Below are 22,829 nucleotides of genomic sequence, written 5' to 3'. Positions count from 1 at the left end.
ACGAAGTATGGGAAGAATGTGCCTGAAATATCATTAGAAAAGTCTCCTGAAAATAAGGCCAATAGCCCTTGCGACTTCCATTCCTTCAAGATGCAAATCTATATTGAAGAAGGAAGTCGGCATCAGTGGAGGGGGTCTGAAACTAATAGGTTGTTTTGTTTGGCATCCTAGTGTTTGCTACAGCTGCAAGCCTTCTATATCAGTAACAGACTCCAGAACCCTCCCAATAACACTACACTGAGTCAGCAGACCCACGAGCCAAGGGGATTATTGAGACGGTCCTATCTGTAGAGCATAAGAGTATTCACTTCATATATATTATATATATATCTAGGTAGTAACATTTCTTTAATCTGGCATCCCACAGTAAAAAAAATGTTGAATAATCCAGAATGCACAACACAAGTGGTACCTGCAACTCTGATTAAGGCCGCCTGTACGCGGGTGGGTTGGATTCTGCATAGGAAATCCCGCAGCAGAATCCAACCCTGTGCCTGGCCGGTGACCCCTGTGTACCTGTCCAGCGTCTTCTATTCTGTTCTGCGGATGTGTCGGCCGGCACACATGCACAGTACAGAATAGGCCGCGCCGTCGCTAGGCGATGACGTGGATCCCGTGACCTTTCCGCAATGAGGATTGTAGAATGGCCGCGGGACGGACAGCTTACATTGACTGCAATGGAAGTCATCCGTGCGGGGGCCGCACAAAATCGCAGCATGTGTATTACAATTGCATGCTATGGGCGGTATTTGCTGTGGAATCCAGAGGCAGACGCCCACTCCAGATTTCGCAATGCAAATCCGCCTGTGTGCAGGTGGCCTAAAGCCGCTTTCACACATGGCAGAAATGCTACATAATTTCTGCTGCCAGAATTGCTGCGTAATTTCCGCAGAATTTACAGTACAAGCCATGTGGAGGAGATTTCAAAAATCTCTTTCACATGGAGCAGAAATTTTCTGTAACGAATCCACAGTGTTTTCGAAAAACACTGCAGATTCTAAACCCACAGAAAATCTATCAGTGAGGATATTGATCAGGAATCAGTTGCGTATCCGCAGCCGATTTTAGCAACTACAGTGCGTTAGTGGTGTATCTCGTCTCCACCAGAAGAATGGGTGGAGACAAAATGCATGTCCACAATCAACGGCCACAACTTAATTGGCTGGGCAGGAGAATGGGTGCCCATCATCTCCCCGGCTGAGACATCCCATCTTCGCTGCTGCCGACCCTGTCACTCTCCCCCCCGCCAGGGTGCCATGTGCACGGTCGCTGCTGTAAGTGACTTTTCTTGCTGCTCTCCCATTTTTCCCTTGCCGGCTTCAGCTCTCCCCTGCGCTCTGCTATCTCCCCTTCCGCCTCCGGCGCTGTCATTCTACCCCCTTCCCCCTCTGCCATTCTAGCTCCGCTGCTGTAACATCATCTCTCCCTCCTGGAAGTTGTCGCCTACCGTCTCCGGCGCAGTGCGTTCCCCGTGGAGACTCTTCCCTCCAGCCTCCCATCAGTGCTGCAATGTGTCCGCCGCTTACAGACTTCCATCCCCTCACCTGTCACTGCCCCCGGTGCTCTGCCTTCTCCAGTTTCCTGCTCCGGCGCAGTCGGTCAGCCTCGCATAATGACTGCAATATGTGATGGCAGCATGGAGACTGACAGTACAGGAGTCGGGAAGGGGACCAGGGAGAGCGACGGAGGGGTGAGTGACACGAAGCGGGAGGGGAGATTATGGGCACCCATTCTCCTGCCCAGCCAATCAAGTTGTGGGCACTGATTGTTCACGTGCATTTTGTCATCCACCCATTCTTCTAGTGGAGACAAGATACACCAGTACCCTACAGCGCTCCCCCTCACCTTGCAATAAATCGCGCCCCAACACATATCACCCAACGGCCTCAAGTGAGCCAGGAGCCACTGGTGAGGTGATGCCACTTTCGAACTATCTGACCAGCAGCTGAGCACTTGCAAGAGGCTGCCAGGTGATGTGTTGCAAGGTGAGAGGAGCAGGTCAGCTGTGCAGATTTTTACACATTTCTTTCTGCATAAATGCTACAGAATTTTCCATAGAGATTTTGCAGCATTACCACTACGTGTGAACATACCCTAAAACATATTTGCTGTGGGGTTTTACACTGGAAGCAGCTTAAGCCTCTAGCACACTAGCGTATTTGGTTCCATGTGTTGTCTGTGTTAATTCCCGGGCAGCACATGACCCCATTATAGTCTATGGGACACTGCTGTTTACTGGAACTTTCATTGCTTTACATGTGGTTTTTCCTGTGCACTAGTAGAGTGAAAATATACTTTATCAACATCAGTTACATATTGAGGCCCCATTACTGAGTTCCCAGCTGTACACTCTCAGATTAAATAGTGACCTCTACTGGTGATATATAGAGTTGCAATCATAAATATGCAGAATAGCATAGAAATAGATAACTCAAATGGGATGTCCAGGAGTGGAAAACCATGTTTGCTTTTTTGCACACATATTCCCAATTATACGTGATATTACAGCTCAGCCCCATTTATTTCAATACATAACCCCCTTAACACGAATCTGAAGAACTTCATAATATTTAAAGGGGTTGTCGGGGACTTTACAATTGATGACCTATCCTAGGATAGTTGATCAGTGGAGTTCCTCTGCTTCGAATCCCCGCCAATCGGATAATATCAGGCCAGCAGTCATTGCAAACACAGCCAGAATCAGACTGCCCTGTCACTACTGCAGCGGGCTGATTTGGTAATGCAGGCACAGTTCCCATTGAATTCCATGTGATACCAACCCAGACTGCTGCACTAAGGACAAAGCTGTCTGCTTTTGGCTCCATGCACAGCGGAATCTACGAACAGCTGATCAGTGAGAATCCCAATATATGGCCTAGCCTGAGGATAGATCATCAGTAGTAAAATCCTGGGCAACCCAATAAATTACAATTAGAAAGTATTAACTAGAGTTTCTCTTTAGGGAAGGCTTCACAATGGCATAACAGTATTTACACGTGCAATATGCAGTGAGTATTTGCGTGGTGGGTATATTTTTGCTTGTGTGTGGGCGTATTTTACTGTATTTTTTGCACACGCATGCCCTGTGCATGAAAAAAAACCCACTCAAGCATGCTCCTATTGAGTTCAGTGGGCAATTAAATGTAATATGTGCTATGTTCATGCGCAATACACATGAAAATAGAACATGCTACCTATTTTTGGTGCAAACAACATACATGCGCAAAACACTTTCATGTGAATGAACACATTGAAATCAATACGTTCTATTTACTGTGTATTGCATGCGCATATTTTGCATGCGTAATATGCAGCACAAATGCGTTTGTGTGAATAAGCCAATTGGTCAGTCCATAACTAAATTGCCTTAGGGCGCGGGCTAAACTGAAGAGCTAGTATCTACACATTGGAAGACGCTGAGAAGAAATAAAAGGTATCAATACATTCAACACGCCATTGTACATTTTAATGTATATTTGATTTGTAGCCCAAAAATAAGTGACAGATTTCTTTAAATAGAAATATAGCCATCCAGTAAATAATCTACTGACCTGGAACGGTTTCAGGAATGTCTCTTCCATAGCCAGTCTGCCATATTCTGTAAAGAGCTAGACAAGGGAAAAATCATATCAGACAGTTAAATGCATATATTTTATATCCAATAATAACTGTGGGGTGGATACTAAAACATTAGACCATAGTAAAGCCAATCAATAGGAGCATGAAGTGTCCTAAAACTATGTGTACATAAAATAAAATAATAATAATAGTAATTATCCAATATCCATGGGTCATCCATAGTGGCCACAATGGGACTCGGGAGCCATATAATGACTCCCCAACCAATGAGAACCAAGTTTCCAAGAGTAATGTCACAAGAGGTAGCTGTATTAAAGTTAATGAGATTGTGCTGCAATTTACAGCTCAGCAGGTGGCCAGGGCGCTGCTGTGCAAGCAAGAATGTTGTGCTAAATAAATGCATTTAGATTGAACGATTATCTTGCAGAAAATCATTCAAATGAGCGAAACTAAACCAGTTGTTTAGTTTAAACGTGAACCAATCACTGAACGATGAATGAGAATTGTGCAGTTCTTTTTGGCCGTTCAGCTTCAACCGGTATTAAAATCAGCGCCCGCTTTTTCACTTGTGGGGCAGTTCAAATACTTATAGTTCAGGGTTTCACTTTCCCATGTGAAACACTGAACGATAAGTGAATGAGAACTGCACAATTCACAACGAATATAGTTGTCTAAACAGGCTGCCCGAGTGTGAACGAGCTGCCAATGACGTCACCGGCTCGTTCACTCGGGCAAACGAGAATCGTGAGATTCTCATTGTGTCTAAAAGGGTCCTACGTGCTGTGGCCCATCCATTGTCAGGATCAGTGGGAGTCCCAAAGGTCGAACACTCACTGATCAAAGGGATGGCATATCCTAGTGATATCCCATGACTTTATGAGATGGGAATACCATTTTAATGTCTCAATTTGAAAAGCAAGCCAGTAGGTATTACACACACCAGTACTAGCATAAGGCACTAAGTGCAACATCACTTGAAAAAGTCGCTGCTAGGCGACGAAACGCGTCGGACATATTTGGATTTACTTGTTAATAAAAGTATGTATGATTATTCAAGGAGCCTCTGATTGATTCAAGTCAGACAGGTCTCTCTGGAGCGCTGGATCTTTTTTCTTTTTCTTATATCTACTGATTTATCGTCGCATCACCACCCAGTGGTGTGACAGATCCCTGCCTGCTCCTTTTGTTTTATGTTAATTTTTCCGGTCTGGAGGGAGGATTTCCAGAAAGTTTGGACAAAGGTTTTCCAACTATATATACAACGCCCACCAGGACGTGGAGGTGCTTGGTGGGGGGGTCACGTATCAGGCACACCCACCTGCACCAGGTAAGTCCCATTTACATATTCTCCACAGTAACCTTTTACCATAGTGGGAGGAGCGCTGTCTCATAATAGTTTTTTTGTTTTATCTTAGTCACTATGACTTTTTGCACTTACTGAACTTATTTGTTTTAGGTGAGGATCTTTAAATGTGGGACAACATTACAAGCAATGCAATTTGCAAAATATTTACCAAGTGTAGACTGTTTAAAAGTTAAAGGAGTTGTTTAGCAGTTTTATTTTTTTATATAAAGCATGAAATACTGTAAAATACAAAACGAGACCATACACAACTGCTTCGCTCCCCTCATCACTAAATTCCAGGTAGCATGAGGGCATGCCCTCTAAATATGTGACTGCTGCTGCCAATCATGTGCCAATAATGTTAGGACCAGTGATTGGCTGCAGCAGTCACATGCTTAGAAGGCACATGACCAGAGCGGAGCAAAAAAAATGTGTTTACTCTCACTTTTTATTTTCAAGTAATCCCCACATTATAACAAAAATTAAAGCCAGCGGATAACCACTTGAACGGCTGCAATTAATCACCTTCCCATAGGAGATATTTATTTTATATACATATTAATAGTGGGCTCTGTCCCCATGGACGCTCACAAGTATTACGGACCTATCAGTATGTTTTTGGGTGTGGCAGGAAACCCACACAAACACGGGGAGAACATACAACCACCATGCAGATGTTTTCTGCATTGCCCATTCACACAGGTATATTTCCCATCTGGGTATTTCATGGATAGCACACAGACCCATTGTAGCCTATGAGGCTATTTATATATACGAGATTTCACAGGGACTCATGGTTTGTGTGAAAAAAAAGGGAGATGAGGTGGGAGTTTAGCAGCATGACTGCTAAACTCCCACCCCCTTCCCTGTTCCCCTCCGCCCCTTGCCAGCTGTTTGCTATGGGAGGGGGCGGGACAGGGGTGGAGTCCCACCGCCTTCCATTGTTGGAGGTGAGAGGGGGCAGGAACTTAGCACACTAGCTCCTGCCCTGTCCCACCTCCTCCTCTTGCCAAGAAACGGTGAGGAGGAGATAGCTTAGCAGAGCTAAGCTGTCTACCCCGCCCGACGGCATCGCATGCTCGGCGTTTATGCGCCAGGCCACGGCCATCTGAACGCACGCACAAACGCCCACGCCCGTGTGAAACCTGCCTTAGTCAAATTTGAACCCAGGACCCCAGCACTGTGAGAGAACATTACTGGGCCACTGTGCTGCCCAATACATCTAAGGCTGAATTCAAATACTGCAGAATTGCACAAAGCCGTTCCGCAGCAATTGAAAGTACAATGTATGTGGATGGGGTCTTCAAAACCTCATCCACATCCAATGGAAAAAAATCTGTGCATAAAAACATGAATGCTGTGAAGTTCTGAATCTACAGTATGCTCAAAATGTTACAGAAAAGTCGCAAATTTCACCCCTTAAATGTATAGGGCGACATGTTCAGATTTTGTTATAAGACTGTGATTTGGGGCAAAATCCACAGCAACGTTTTTCTACTGCGTGTGGACAATCCTGAGAAATACACAGTGAATTACCTGCAAGTGCTGGAGATCATCTTCTTGAACATTCTGTGACAGGTTGTACACCTTTAATGCAGACAAATAAAAATTTGCAAGATTTAGAATAAACATTCAAAATATTTTTATTACAGTTTAGAATGTTTTGTCTTGTTCTCAAAACCCCATTTTAAATTGCAGGTTTGGGTCTGAACAGGAACCATGTTTAGGGCCCTTTTACATGGGCCAATAAATTGTTAAGATTCCCACATCTACCAGGAATCTGAACGATTATCGTTCCGTGTAAATGCGTGCACAAACTGAACGATGAAGGATATAATTCATTCTCTTATCATAAATTGTTCATTTTATGCATGCATAAAACTGAGCAGCGATTAAGGCCCATTTAGACAACTATATCACTCAAAATTTGCTCAAAAGCAGTCTTTTGAGCTATAATCGTTGTGTCTAAATGTGCCCATCTTTCAATTTTCTGCTGAACGATGGTTCTCAGTTCTGCTTGAAAACCATAGTTCAGCAGAACAGCTGAAGCAGGACGGCATGCTGTGTTCTGCCCGCAGAGAGCGGATTACAGCTGATAACAGTTCCACCTCCATTCACTCAGCAATGATCGTTCCTATGTAAAAGCACAGGAACAATCATTGCTGGAATGACTTGTCGGGCATCTGTACTCAAAAGGTCGTCCAGTGTAAAGGGGCCCTTTTCTCTTTTGTGGTCAATGGCTGTCCATGCTGTACTTCAGCACTGAGTGCTGTTCTGGACAACGAAAACGCATATTTTGAATCAAATGGAACTCTGAAGCCAGGGTTTTAAAACTGCATGCAAGAAAGCTTGGTTACAGGATTTAATAAATACCATGCTGCTAATGTTCTTTTATTATGTGGAAGGCCCAGGCATAGCTTTTGTTATAAACCAAGAGATGTTCAAATTTCTAAAAAAAAAAAGGGTCTTTGAGTAATCCATACCTGAATAGAACTGATCATAGTGCTCAGAGCAAACACTGTGGCGGAGTCTCTCAGAGTTGATTGACTATCAAATGTCCCCTGTGTGTCCATCAGCAACACCGCAACCTGCAGGACAAAAACAATAGTTTACATACATTCATGTATTAGGCACACTGTGAGCTGGGGAAATTGTACTTTCTCCCTACGTGTTCTAACACTTTTCTATGATAGCCAACAAGACATTTTTCCGCAATTTATGCTACAGTAGTTTTGCAGATGGCCTAGCCTTAGCTCCCCATGTACATTACTAAACTTGGGCTCCCATGACCCAAATGTGGTCCTTGGACCATTTTTGGTACGATACTAACCCCTGCACACCGGGAACAACCCACAAGATCTACCATTTAGGAGTTACTCAGACTGATTTGTGTACCCATCACAATTTTCTTCTTGTCAAAGTCGCTCACATCCTTGCAATTCACCATTCACCAGGAGCTGTATTACATAGAGGTGAGTGAGTCATAAAGGGGTTTTCCAGGACTAGAATATTGATACAATAGTGGGAGCGACACATCTTTGTCATATTTTCAGTGTTTACCAAACACCGCTCAGTATTTTTGGTAGTAGATGTGCCTGGTATAGGAACTCACTGCAACTCTATTTTTATTTAAAGGGGTTGTCCCGCGCCGAAACTGGTTGTTTTTTTTTTCAACCCCCCCCCCCCGTTCGGCGCGAGACAACCCCGATGCAGGGACGTAAAAAAAAAAAACCGCTCAGCGCTTACCTTAATCCCCGCGCTCCGGTGACTTCTATACTTACCGGTGTAGATGGCCGCCGGGATCCTCTTCCTCTGTGGACCGCAGCTCTTCTGTGCGGTCCATTGCCGATTCCAGCCTCTTGATTGGCTGGAATCGGCACGTGACGGGGCGGAGCTACACGGAGCCCCATTGAAGAAAGCAGAAGACCCGGACTGCGCAAGCGCGTCTAATTTGGCCATTCGACCATTTTAGACGGCGAAAATTAGGCGGGCTCCATGGAGACGAGGACGCCAGCAGCGGAGCAGGTAAGTAAAAAACTTTTTATAACTTCTGTATGGCTCATAATTAATGCACAATGTACATTACAAAGTGCATTATTATGGCCATACAGAAGTGTATAGACCCACTTGCTGCCGCGGGACAACCCCTTTAAGTGAATATAACTGAGCTGCAATACCGGGAACAGCCACTACTGAAAAGCACTGAGCTATGTCTGGCAAACAGTGAAGGGGATGTGGCGCAATGTGGAGCTCCTTTCCATCAGTTTATCAGTGGGGGCTATGAAAGTCAAACCCCTGATACTGATTACTTATTTTATAGTCCTGAAAAGCTCTTTAAGGGTGGCTTCACACACAGCATTTTTTGGAAAACACACTTGCAGTTTTTGATGCAAGTTTTTGAGCCAAAGCCAGGAGTGGTTCCAGCAAGAAGAAGTCTAAGGCCTCTTGTCTACGGGCGATATGTCACCACGTTATCCACGGAAATAATCTGTCCGCGGGTAACACAGTGAACTCTTTCCATAGACTTAATCATGGAAAGCGCAACCCAACATCCACGAGCGGAGAATCATAGCGATTCTCCACTCACGGGATCCAAATCGCGGCATGCTGTGATTTGCCGCAATTTTCTGCGGTGAGCCTATCTATCAGATAGGCTCACCGTAGGGACCTGTCATTTCTCCCCCCTGCTCCCCCGAGCGGAATATCGCTAGCGATATTCCGCCTCGCCCGTGGACAGGGGGCCTTAGTCCTTCCTTAAGGCTCGGTTCAGACTGGGCAGATTAGCAGCGTAAATTCCGTCTGAAATCTCGCCACGGCAAAATCGCTTGCGGACGCTAATTCCGCGTTTAGCCAGCCATGTGGACAAGATTTCTCAGAAAATTCCGGCCGGCCGCAGCATGTTCATTTTTTTTCTTCTTCCGCTGCAGCCGCGCTCTCCTCTATGGGAATACCGGCCTTAGCGGAAGAGCGTGCGGCCAGGCTGCTTCAAAAAACGCGGCTACGTACAGCAGGTTTTGTAGCAGCAGATTCCCGGTGGAAATCTCGCGTTTTTTTGCTGCGGCCAGACCACGAGATCTCCGCCCGGAATCCGCCCAGTGTGAACCCAGCCTTATAGTTCTCATTCCTTTTTCAATGCACATCTGCCTTTGGCTTAACAAACTGTATCAAAAACTTGCATAATTTGTACATAGCCCTAAAATACCATAGTATGTAACAATGTCCATGACCACTGCTGTAGCAGTTAAATCTGGCAATCACAGATTATGAAATAGCAGTAGTAAGGAGGAAGGCAATCTACAATAACCGTAGATCTATTGAGAACTTTGCAAATTAATTTTTGCAGATGAAGCCCTACTTTCACATGCACTTGTAAAATTCCCCATGGAAATGCCCTTTACAGGGGGAGTGTGTACACATTATTCAAGATATTAGGTCTATCAGACTACGGACTATTAGTGTCCAGTAACCCCTAGGATGTGCTTTAGTTAGAAAGTACTTATGATTTAAATGTAACAATGTGCGCCAAAATTTTGGCTCAAAGTAAGTCAATCAAAAGGTGGTGCAAAGTTAGATAAAGGCGTCTGAGGATGCATCAAACTTATCATCCAGTATTGGGCATGGTGATAACCGTGGCACATTTTTAGACTGGCTGGTCTGAATTTACACTATTAGACCGGATTAGTACATCTGTGACGATAATAATAATTAATGGGGAAGATTTATGACAACTGACTGAAAGAACAAGCAGCTTTCATTTTTCAATAGCAGAATATGCAATAAAAGCTGCATTGTGATTGGTTGCTATGGGCAACACAGACAAGTGTTCTTTTAAAACGTGTCATAAATCTCTCACAATGCATAAGCCCCGCCCCCTGCGTGTTATATTAGCCGTTAAGATTCCATGATGCATCATTTCCATCTGCCATCCAAGGAAAACAGATCATCCGCCAGTCATCTGTTGCCGTAAAATATGAAAATGGAGAACGGACTCCGGACAAGGTGAAGGTCATACTTACATATCGTTGTAGTTAAGCTTTCTATCACCCAGGCAAAGATTTAATTCCCTGCCCCATTTCAGGTGTAAATACCCCAGCCAGGGTCTGTTGGTGCCCCTCCTGGTATCCAGTACTGAGGGCACTCTGTACAACCATGGAAGCTCCCTGCTACACCCATTCCAAAGGGGTACACAGGACTCTTTGTTGCCCCTAGCAACCAATCACAGCACAAATTTCATTTTACCTCAGGAGTATAGGAAATGAGAGCTGCGATGTGATTGGTTACTACGAGCAAAAAGGACAGATTTGATAAAATAGGCCACAAAACTTACTGCCAGCCATACCCACAAATATTCTCTATCCAAAGCAACAGAGCCACTATGGGCATTGCTACAGCTGTTGCCATGGTACAAGCAGCCATTTTGGTAAACGGGCATGCGGCATCTGGGCCTAAATGGGAAATCATAGAACATAAAGAGAAACAACAACCTGCGAGGACAGAGATCTGTTTTATAAATCGTCACATAATTAGTACAATTCCCATAAACCAGCGAGAACAAAAGACAAATATGAGGGGGATGATACATTTACTATTATCTATATATATAAAATTGAATGTATGTCTGTCTGCGTGCGTGCGTGTCTGTTTGTCCTTTATGCGCTACTACACCATTCATCCGATCGCCATGAAACTTTGGGAAGTTGTTAAGTAAACTCCTGGGAAGATTATAGGCATAGTACAAATATCCTACGATAAATGGCGCGCGAGCGTCGTCGAAAGTTACGCCCCCCCCCACGTAGATCGAATAAGTAAGCCACCTGCTATTGTGATGTCATCACTGATGTCATCAACATCGGACGCCCTTGAACATGCCCCAACATGTTCTATAAAGCTGCATTGTGATGTCATTAAGGCTGTATTATGACACGTACAGCTTGGAACCACTAGAGCACGCCAGCCAATTACCATTGGAGTTGGAAGTGGGTAAACAAGTACTAGGATATCTTCCTAAGAAGCCACAGCAGCCAGATAAATTGTATGTTCCACCCAACGGCTATTTTATTCAGCCCGCAAGGGGGAAGCAGCGGCCTACAAAATCTCATTCAGGTAGGTAGGTTCAGTTCTTGGAGGTTGGGGAATGCTTATGGGCAAGGCCTTATGTCTCACCCCAACTCGATTATTCAATTCTAAGCGCAAAAGAATTAGCGTCCAAATTTTACGTACGGAATTTAATTCTCTCACTTCCCAATGTCATAGAAACTTGAAATTTGCACGAGCATTGATTATGTCATAAATAGGAAAAGTTAATGGGTCCCAACTCGATTATTCAATTCAAAGCGCCAAAGAATTAGCGTTCAAATTTTACGTACGGAATCTAAGTCTCTCATTTCCTGATGTCATAGATAGATAGATAAATAGATAGATAGATAGATAGATAGATAGATAGATAGATAGATAGATAGACTGTATGCAATAACCCAGATAGATAGATAGATAGACTGTACGCAATAACCCAGATAGATAGATAGATAGACTGTATGCAATAACGCAGATAGATAGATAGATAGACTGTATGCAATAACCCTGATAGATAGATAGATAGATAGACAGACTGTATGCAATAACCCTGATAGATAGATAGATAGATAGACTGTATGCAATAACCTAGATAGATAGATAGATAGATAGATAGATAGATAGATAGATAGATAGATAGATAGATAGATAGATAGATAGATAGATAGACTGTATGCAATGACACGTACAGCTTGGAACCATAAATACTAGAGCACGCCAGCCATTTACAGTCAGTCTCCATTGGAGTTGGAAGTGGGCAAATATGTACTAGACTATCTTCCCAAGAAGCCACAGAAGCCGGATAAATTGGATGTTTCACACAACGGCTATTTTATTCAGCCTGCAAGGGGGAAGCAGCGGCCTACAAAACCTCAGTGGTCGCTGCTGCCGTCATCTAGATATATAAAAACGAATGTATGTATGTATGTCTGTCTTCGCAGCAACGCGCGACGGGTACGCTAGTCTATATATATAAAATTGAATGTATGTCTGTCTGCGTGCGTGCGTGTCTGCGTGCGTGTCTGTTTGTCCTTTATGCGCTACTACACCATTCATCCGATCGCCATGAAACTTTGGGAAGTTGTTAAGTACACTCCTGGGAAGATTATAGGCATAGTACAAATATCCTACGATAAATGGCTCGCGAGCGTCGTCGAAAGTTACGCCCCCCCCCCACGTAGATCGAATAAGTAAGCCACCTGCTATTGTGATGTCATCACTGATGTCATCAACATCGGACGCCCTTGAACATGCCCCAACATGTTCTATAAAGCTGCATTGTGATGTCATTAAGGCTCTATTATGACACGTACAGCTTGGAACCACTAGAGCACGCCAGCCAATTACCATTGGAGTTGGAAGTGGGTAAACAAGTACTAGGATATCTTCCTAAGAAGCCACAGCAGCCGGATAAATTGTATGTTCCACCCAACGGCTATTTTATTCAGCCCGCAAGGGGGAAGCAGCGGCCTACAAAATCTAATTCTCTCATTTCCTGATGTCATAGATAGATAGACTGTATGCAATAACCCTGATAGATAGATAGATAGATAGATAGATAGATAGATAGATAGATAGATAGATAGATAGATAGACTGTATGCAATAACCCAGATAGATAGATAGATAGATAGATAGATAGATAGATAGATAGATAGATAGATAGACTGTATGCAATGACACGTACAGCTTGAAACCATAAATACTAGAGCACGCCAGCCATTTACAGTCAGTCTCCATTGGAGTTGGAAGTGGGCAAACATGTACTAGGCCAGTGATGGCGAACCTTTTAGGGACCGAGTGCCCAAACTACAACCCAAAACCCACTTATGTATCGCAAAGTGCCAACACGTCAGGGGGCGGGGCTTATCACAACGTATGATTTTACCCCCGTCGTTCTAAAAAGGACAAGGCTGTTTCAGAATAGACCGGGTGCAGATTCTGACTGCTTTTTGGACGCGGAAATACTGCAGAATGTCCTCAGCGGAGATTTCTGTGGAAAATTCTGCAGCATTTCCGCATCTAAAAAGCAGTCAAAATCTGCACCCGGTCTATTCTGAAAGAGCCCTGCCCATTTCTGCCACATGTACACATACCCCAGCGGTAATAGTGACATCCCACAGCAGTAATAATAGTGACACTCCCCCCATTAGTAATAAGAGTGACATACCCCAGCGGTCCCCCAGCAGTAATAATGCCCGCTCCCCCCCCCAGCGGTTCCCCCAGCAGTCATAATACCCCCCCCCAGTGGTCCACCAGCAGTCACAATGCCACCCCCAGCTGTCCGCCAGCAATAATAATGCCCCCCTCCCCCCAAGCGGTTCCCCCAGCAGTCATAATGGCTCCCCCCCAGCGGTTCTCCTGGCAGTCATCATGCCCCCCTTCCCCCACAGAGATTTTCTTGGCAGTCACCATGCCCCCCCTCCCCCCAACGATTCTCCCAGCAGTCATGCCTCCGATCTCCCGCCAGCGATTCTCCCAGCAGTCAGAATGTCTCCCACCCCCCCCCCAGCGATTCTCCCAGCAGTCAGAATGTCTCCCATCCCCCCCCCCAGCGATTCTCCCAGCAGTCAGAATGTCTCCGATCCCCCCCCCCCAGCGATTCTCCCAGCAGTCAGAATGTCTCCCATCCCCCCCCAGCGATTCTCCCAGCAGTCAGAATGTCTCCGATCCCCCCCCAGCGATTCTCCCAGCAGTCAGAATGTCTCCGATCCCCCCGCCATGTATGTCTGTCTGCGTGCGTGCGTGTCTGCGTGTCTGTTTGTCCTTTATGCGCTACTACACCATTCATCCGATCGCCATGAAACTTTGGGAAGTTGTTAAGTACACTCCTGGGAAGATTATAGGCATAGTACAAATATCCTACGATAAATGGCGCGCGAGCGTCGTCGAAAGTTACGCCCCCCCCCCACGTAGATCGAATAAGTAAGCCACCTGCTATTGTGATGTCATCACTGATGTCATCAACATCGGACGCCCTTGAACATGCCCCAACATGTTCTATAAAGCTGCATTGTGATGTCATTAAGGCTCTATTATGACACGTACAGCTTGAAACCACTAGAGCACGCCAGCCAATTACCATTGGAGTTGGAAGTGGGTAAACAAGTACTAGGATATCTTCCTAAGAAGCCACAGCAGCCGGATAAATTGTATGTTCCACCCAACGGCTATTTTATTCAGCCCGCAAGGGGGAAGCAGCGGCCTACAAAATCTCATTCAGGTAGGTAGGTTCAGTTCTTGGAGGTTGGGGAATGCTTATGGGCAAGGCCTTATGTCTCATCCCAACTCGATTATTCAATTCTAAGCGCAAAAGAATTAGCGTCCAAATTTTATGTACGGAATTTAATTCTCTCACTTCCCAATGTCATAGAAACTTGAAATTTGGCACGAGCATTGATTATGTCATAAATAGGAAAAGTTAATGGGTCCCAACTCGATTATTCAATTCAAAGCGCCAAAGAATTAGCGTTCAAATTTTACGTACGGAATCCAATTCTCTCATTTCCTGATGTCATAGATAGATAGATAGATAGACTGTATGCAATAACCCAGATAGATAGATAGATAGATAGATAGATAGATAGATAGATAGATAGATAGATAGACTGTATGCAATGACACGTACAGCTTGAAACCATAAATACTAGAGCACGCCAGCCATTTACAGTCAGTCTCCATTGGAGTTGGAAGTGGGCAAACATGTACTAGGCTATCTTCCCAAGAAGCCACAGCAGCCGGATAAATTGGATGTTCCACACAACGGCTATTTTATTCAGCCTGCAAGGGGGAAGCAGCGGCCTACAAAACCTCAGTGGTCGCTGCTGCCGTCATCTAGATATATAAAAACGAATGTATGTATGTATGTCTGTCTTCGCAGCAACGCGCGACGGGTACGCTAGTTCTAATTATAAAGCGCCAACATACTACGCAGCGCTGTACGAGGGGCCCGAACCACAGGACAATACAGTAGTACTTATCCCGGAAGAGCTTACAATCTATGGCCTGCACCGGCTATAAAGGGTCACCTCATACAGGCGGCTTGTGCGTCCTACTTCATAGATAATCTAGCATCCAGTATATTTTTATAGCTGTATTTTCTCATAACATTTCTATATTTCTTCCTAGGGGTCTTCTATTTACTACAGAAACATACAATATCTGGAAGCAACAACATATCAGACGACAAATGGAGCTCGATGTGAAGATGAAGACGTATGCCTGCGGATACTTCCTGCCGCTCATTACCATGTCTAACTGCTAGTATCTAGATTATAGCCAATGTGTCACTCCAATAGTAATAGTACCCCCAGTTGTGGCCCCAATAGTATCTGCACCCACAATACCAATAGTTCCCCTTAGTACTGGTCCTAGCAGTAATCGGTGGCCCCAATAATAATATTATGCCGCCAATAGCAATGAGGCGCTCCCTCAGTGGCCCTAAAAGTAATACTGCCCCAAAAATAACAGTGCAACTCAATGGCCCCAATAGCAATAGTGAATCTCCTAATGGCCCCAATAGCAATAATGCACCTCCTAACCGGCCCCAATAACAATAGTCCGCCTCCTAAACGGGCCCAATAACAATAGTCTGCCTCCTAAACGGCCCCAATAACAATAGTCTGCCTCCTAAACGGCCCCAATAACAATAGTCCGCCTCCTAAACGGCCCCAATAACAATACTCCACCTCCTAAATGGACCCAATCACAATAGTCTGCCTCCTAAACGGACCCAATAACAATAGTCTGCCTCCTAAACGGCCCCAATAACAATAGTCTGACTCCTAAATGGCCCCAATAACAATAGTCTGCCTCCTAAACGGCCCCAATAACAATAGTCCGCCTCCTAAACTGCCCCAACAACAATAGTCCGCTTCCTAAATGGACCCAATCACAATAGTCTACCTCCTAAACGGCCCAAAAAACAATAGTCCGCCTCCTAAACTGCCCCAATAACAATAGTCCGCCTCCTAAATGGACCCAATCACAATAGTCTGCCTCCTAAACGGCCCCAACAACAATAGTCTGCCTCCTAAATGGCCCCAATAACAATAGTCTGCCCCCTAAACGGCCCCAATAACAATAGTCTGCCCCCTAAACGGCCCCAATAACAAAAGTCCGCCTCCTAAACGGCCCCAATAACAAAAGTCCGCCTCCTAAACGTCCCCAATAACAATAGTCCGCCTCCTAAATGGCCCTAATAACAATGGTCTGCCTCCTAAACGGGCCCAATAACAATAGTCCGCCTCCTAAATGGACCCAATCACAATAGTCTGCCTCCTAAACGGCCCCAATAACAATAGTCTGCCTCCTAAATGGACCCAATTGCAATAGTCAGCCTCCTAAACGGCCCAAATAACAATAGTCCGCCTCCTAAACAGCCCCAATAACAATAGTCCACCTCCTAAATCGCCCCAAAAACAATAGTTCGCCTCCTAAATGGACCCAATCACAATAGTCTGCCTCCTAAACGGCCCCAATAACAATAGTCCGCCTCCTAAATGGACCCAATCACAATAGTCTGCCTCCTAAACTGACCCAATAACAATAGTCTGCCTCCTAAACGGCCCCAATAACAATAGTCTGCCTCCTAAATGGCCCCAATAACAATAGTCTGCCCCCTAAACGGCCCCAATAACAAAAGTCCGCCTCCTAAACGGCCTCAATAACATTAGTCCGCCTCCTAAACGGCCCCAATAACAATAGTCCGCCTCCTAAATGGCCCTAATAACAATGGTCTGCCTCCTAAATGGGCCCAATAACAATAGTCCGCCTCCTAAATGGACCCAATCACAATAGTCTGCCTCCTAAACGGCCCCAATAACAATAGTCTGCCTCCTAAACGGCCCCAATAACAAAAGTCTGCCTCCTAAACGGCCCCAATAACAATAGTCCGCCTCCTAAACGGCCCCAATAACAATAGTCCGCCTCCTAAACGGCCCCAATAACAATAGTCCGCCTCCTAAACGGCCCCAATAACAATAGTCCACCTCCTAAATGGCCCCAATAACAATGGTCTGCCTCCTAAACGGGCCCAATAACAATAGTCAGCCTCCTAAATGGCCCTAATAACAATGGTCTGCCTCCTAAACGGGCCCAATAACAATAGTCCGCCTCCTAAACGGGCCCAATAACAATAGTCTGCCTCCTAAATGGACCCAATCACAATAGTCTGCCTCCTAAACGGACCCAATAACAATAGTCTGCCTCCTAAACAGCCCCAATAACAATAGTCTGCCTCCTAAATGGCCCCAATAACAATAGTCTGCCTCCTAAACGGCCCCAATAACAATAGTCCGCCTCCTAAACTGCCCCAACAACAATAGTCCGCCTCCTAAATGGACCCAATCACAATAGTCTGCCTCCTAAACGGCCCCAAAAACAATAGTCCGCCTCCTAAACTGCCCCAATAACAATAGTCCGCCTCCTAAATGGACCCAATCACAATAGTCTGCCTCCTAAACGGACCCAATAACAATAGTCTGCCTCCTAAACGGCCCCAATAACAATAGTCTGCCTCCTAAATGGCCCCAATAACAATAGTCTGCCCCCTAAACGGCCCCAATAACAAAAGTCCGCCTCCTAAACGGCCCCAATAACAAAAGTCCGCCTCCTAAACGGCCCCAATAACAGTAGTCCGCCTCCTAAACGGCCCCAATAACAATAGTCCACCTCCTAAATGGCCCCAATAACAATGGTCTGCCTCCTAAACAGGCCCAATAAAAATAGTCCGCCTCCTAAATGGACCCAATCACAATAGTCTGCCTCCTAAACGGCCCCAATAACAAAAGTCTGCCTCCTAAAAGGCCCCAATAACAAAAGTCTGCCTCCTAAAAGGCCCCAATAACAATAGTCCGCCTCCTAAATGGCCCCAATAACAATAGTCCGCCTCCTAAACTGCCCCAATAACAATAGTCCGCCTCCTAAATGGACCCAATCACAATAGTCTGCCTCCTAAACGGCCCCAATAACAATAGTCTGCCTCCTAACCGGCCCCAATAACAATAGTCCGCCTCCTAAATGGACCCAATAACAATAGTCCACCTCCTAAATGGCCCCAATAACAATGGTCTGCCTCCTAAATGGCCCCAATAACAATAGTCCGCCTCCTAAACGGACCCAATTGCAATAGTCTGCCTCCTAAACGGCCCCAATAACAATAGTCTGCCTCCTAAACTGCCCCAATAACAATAGTCCGCCTCCTAAAAAGGCCCCAATAACAATAGTCCGCCTCCTAAAAAGGCCCCAATAACAATAGTCCGCCTCCTAAACGGCCCCAATAACAATAGTCCGCCTCCTAAATGGACCCAATTGCAATAGTCTGCCTCCTAAACGGCCCCAATAACAATAGTCCGCCTCCTAAACAGCCCCAATAAAAATAGTCCACCTCCTAAATCGCCCCAATAACAATAGTCCGCCTCCTAAATGGACCCAATCACAATAGTCTGCCTCCTAAACGGCCCCAATAACAATAGTCCGCCTCCTAAATGGACCCAATCACAATAGTATGCCTCCTAAACGGACCCAATAACAATAGTCTGCCTCCTAAACGGCCCCAATAACAATAGTCTGCCTCCTAAATGGCCCCAATAACAATAGTCTGCCCCCTAAACGGCCCCAATAACAAAAGTCCGCCTCCTAAATGGCCCTAATAACAATGGTCTGCCTCCTAAACGGGCCCAATAACAATAGTCCGCCTCCTAAATGGACCCAATCACAATAGTCTGCCTCCTAAACGGCCCCAATAACAATAGTCTGCCTCCTGAACGGCCCCAATAACAAAAGTCTGCCTCCTAAACGGCCCCAATAACAATAGTCCGCCTCCTAAATGGCCCCAATAACAATAGTCCGCCTCCTAAACGGCCCCAATTACAATAGTCCGCCTCCTAAACGGCCCCAATAACAATAGTCCACCTCCTAAATGGCCCCAATAACAATGGTCTGCCTCCTAAACGGGCCCAATAACAATAGTCCGCCTCCTAAATGGACCCAATCACAATAGTCTGCCTCCTAAACGGCCCCAATAACAAAAGTCTGCCTCCTAAACGGCCCCAATAACAATAGTCCGCCTCCTAAACGGGCCCAATAACAATAGTCCGCCTCCTAAATGGACCCAATCACAATAGTCTGCCTCCTAAACGGCCCCAATAACAAAAGTCAGCCTCCTAAACGGCCTCAATAACAATAGTCCGCCTCCTAAATGGCCCCAATAACAATAGTCCGCCTGCTAAACTGCCCCAATAACAATAGTCCGCCTCCTAAATGGACCCAATCACAATAGTCTGCCTCCTAAATGGACCCAATAACAATAGTCTGCCTCCTAAACGGCCCCAATAACAATAGTCTGCCTCCTAAACGGACCCAATAACAATAGTCTGCCTCCAAAACGGCCCCAATAACAATAGTCTGCCTCCTAAACGGCCCCAATAACAAAAGGCTGCCTCCTAAACGGCCCCAATAACAATAGTCCGCCTCCTAAACGGCCCCAATAACAATAGTCCGCCTCCTAAACGGCCCCAATAACAATAGTCCACCTCCTAAATGGCCCCAATAACAATGGTCTGCCTCCTAAACAGGCCCAATAAAAATAGTCCGCCTCCTAAATGGACCCAATCACAATAGTCTGCCTCCTAAACGGCCCCAATAACAAAAGTCTGCCTCCTAAAAGGCCCCAATAACAAAAGTCTGCCTCCTAAAAGGCTCCAATAACAATAGTCCGCCTCCTAAATGGCCCCAATAACAATAGTCCGCCTCCTAAACTGCCCCAATAACAATAGTCCGCCTCCTAAATGGACCCAATCACAATAGTCTGCCTCCTAAACGGCCCCAATAACAATAGTCTGCCTCCTAACCGGCCCCAATAACAATAGTCCGCCTCCTAAATGGACCCAATAACAATAGTCCACCTCCTAAATGGCCCCAATAACAATGGTCTGCCTCCTAAATGGCCCCAATAACAATAGTCCGCCTCCTAAACGGACCCAATTGCAATAGTCTGCCTCCTAAACGGAACCAATAACAATAGTCCGCCTCCTAAACGGCCCCAATAACAATAGTCCGCCTCCTTAACGGCCCCAATAACAATAGTCCGCCTCCTAAATGGACCCAATTGCAATAGTCTGCCTCCTAAACGGCCCCAATAACAATAGTCCGCCAACTAAACAGCCCCAATAACAATAGTCCACCTCCTAAATGGCCCCAATAACAATAGTCCGCCTCCTAAATGGACCCAAACACAATAGTCTGCCTCCTAAACGGCCGCAATAACAATAGTCTGCCTCCTAAACGGCCCCGATAACAATAGTCTGCCTCCTAAACGGCCCCAATAACAATAGTCCGCCTCCTAAACGGCCCCAATAACAATAGTCCACCTCCTAAATGGCCCCAATAACAATGGTCCGCCTCCTAAACGGCCCCAATAACAATAGTCCGCCTCCTATACGGCCCCAATAACAATAGTCCGCCTCCTAAATGGACCCAATAACAATAGTCCGCCTCCTAAACGGCCCCAATAACAATAGTCCGCCTCCTAAATGGACCCAATTGCAATAGTCTGCCTCCTAAACGGAACCAATAACAATAGTCCGCCTCCTAAACGGCCCCAATAACAATAGTCTGCCTCCTAAATGGACCCAATAACAAATGTCCGCCTCCTAAACGGCCCCAATAACAATAGTCCGCCTCCTAAACGGCCCCAATAACAATAGTCCACCTCCTAAATGGCCCCAATAACAATGGTCCGCCTCCTAAACGGCCCCAATAACAATAGTCCGCCTCCTAAACGGCCCCAATAACAATAGTCCGCCTCCTAAATGGACCCAATAACAATAGTCCGCCTCCTAAACGGCCCCAATAACAATAGTCCGCCTCCTAAATGGACCCAATTGCAATAGTCTGCCTCCTAAACGGAACCAATAACAATAGTCCGCTTCCTAAACGGCCCCAATAACAATAGTCCGCCTCCTTAACGGCCCCAATAACAATAGTCTGCCTCCTAAATGGACCCAATAACAAATGTCCGCCTCCTAAACGGCCCCAATAACAATAGTCCGCCTCCTAAATGGACCTAATAACAATAGTCCGCCTCCTAAATGGACCCAATAACAATAGTCCGCCTCCTAAACGGCCCCAATAACAATAGTTCGCCTCCTAAACGGTCACAATAACAATAGTCCGCCTCCTAAATGGCCCCAATAACAAAAGTCTGCCTCCTAAACGGCCCCAATAACTATAGTCCGCCTCCTAAATGGACCCAATCACAATAGTCTGCCACCTAAACGGCCCCAAAAACAATAGTCCGCGTCCTAATGTGCCCCAATAACAATAGTCCGCCTCCTAAACGGGCCCAATAACAATAGTCCGCCTCCTAAATGGACCCAATCACAATAGTCTGCCTCCTAAACGGACCCAATAACAATAGTCTGCCTCCTAAACGGCCCCAATAACAATAGTCTGCCTCCTAAATGGCCCCAATAACAATAGTCTGCCTCCTAAACGGCCCCAATAACAATAGTCCGCCTCCTAAACTGCCCCAACAACAATAGTCCGCTTCCTAAATGGACCCAATCACAATAGTCTGCCTCCTAAACAGCCCCAAAAACAATAGTCCGCCTCCTAAACTGCCCCAATAACAATAGTCCGCCTCCTAAATGGACCCAATCACAATAGTCTGCCTCCTAAACGGATCCAATAACAATAGTCTGCCTCCTAAACGGCCCCAATAACAATAGTCTGCCTCCTAAATGGCCCCAATAACAATAGTCTGCCCCCTAAACGGCCCCAATAACAAAAGTCCGCCTCCTAAACGGCCCCAATAATATTAGTCCGCCTCCTAAACGGCCCCAATAACAATAGTCCGCCTCCTAAATGGCCCTAATAACAATGGCCTGCCTCCTAAACGGGCCCAATAACAATAGTCCGCCTCCTAAATGGACCCAATCACAATAGTCTGCCTCCTAAACGGCCCCAATAACAATAGTCTGCCTCCTAAACGGCCCAAATAACAAAAGTCTGCCTCCTAAACGGCCCCAATAACAATAGTCCGCCTCCTAAAAGGCCCCAATAACAATAGTCCGCCTCCTAAACGGCCCCAATAACAATAGTCCGCCTCCTAAACGGCCCCAATAACAATAGTCCACCTCCTAAATGGCCCCAATAACAATGGTCCGCCTCCTAAAAAGGCCCCAATAACAATAGTCCGCCTCCTAAACGGCCCCAATAACAATAGTCCGCCTCCTAAACAGCCCCAATAAAAATAGTCCACCTCCTAAATCGCCCCAATAACAATAGTCCGCCTCCTAAACGGACCCAATCACAATAGTCTGCCTCCTAAA

The 22,829-nt window shown here is 45.7% G+C and overlaps 1 protein-coding gene across 3 annotated transcripts in view; it reads right to left on the bottom strand.

The window, feature by feature from the left end:
* ATL1 (atlastin GTPase 1) overlaps positions 1-22,829 on the bottom strand; it is a 193,935-nt gene that overhangs the window by 14,975 nt on the left and 156,131 nt on the right. For 2 of the 3 annotated variants that reach the window (XM_066608070.1, XM_066608071.1), the window contains exons 5-7: positions 7,408-7,512; positions 6,461-6,511; positions 3,552-3,608 (exon numbers count right to left, since the gene is read on the bottom strand). In XM_066608070.1, coding sequence (XP_066464167.1) covers positions 3,552-3,608; positions 6,461-6,511; positions 7,408-7,512 — 213 coding nt within the window. Of the gene's footprint in view, positions 1-3,551; positions 3,609-6,460; positions 6,512-7,407; positions 7,513-7,754; positions 7,805-22,829 lie in introns of those variants that run through there. The other variant, XM_066608073.1, reaches the window with a different exon arrangement.

Source organism: Eleutherodactylus coqui, chromosome 6, assembly GCF_035609145.1.
Source record: "Eleutherodactylus coqui strain aEleCoq1 chromosome 6, aEleCoq1.hap1, whole genome shotgun sequence".
Taxonomy (NCBI): Eukaryota; Metazoa; Chordata; class Amphibia; order Anura; family Eleutherodactylidae; genus Eleutherodactylus; species Eleutherodactylus coqui.
The sequence above is the reverse complement of the archived record's forward strand: the minus strand, read 5'-3'. Positions and strand labels throughout refer to the sequence as shown.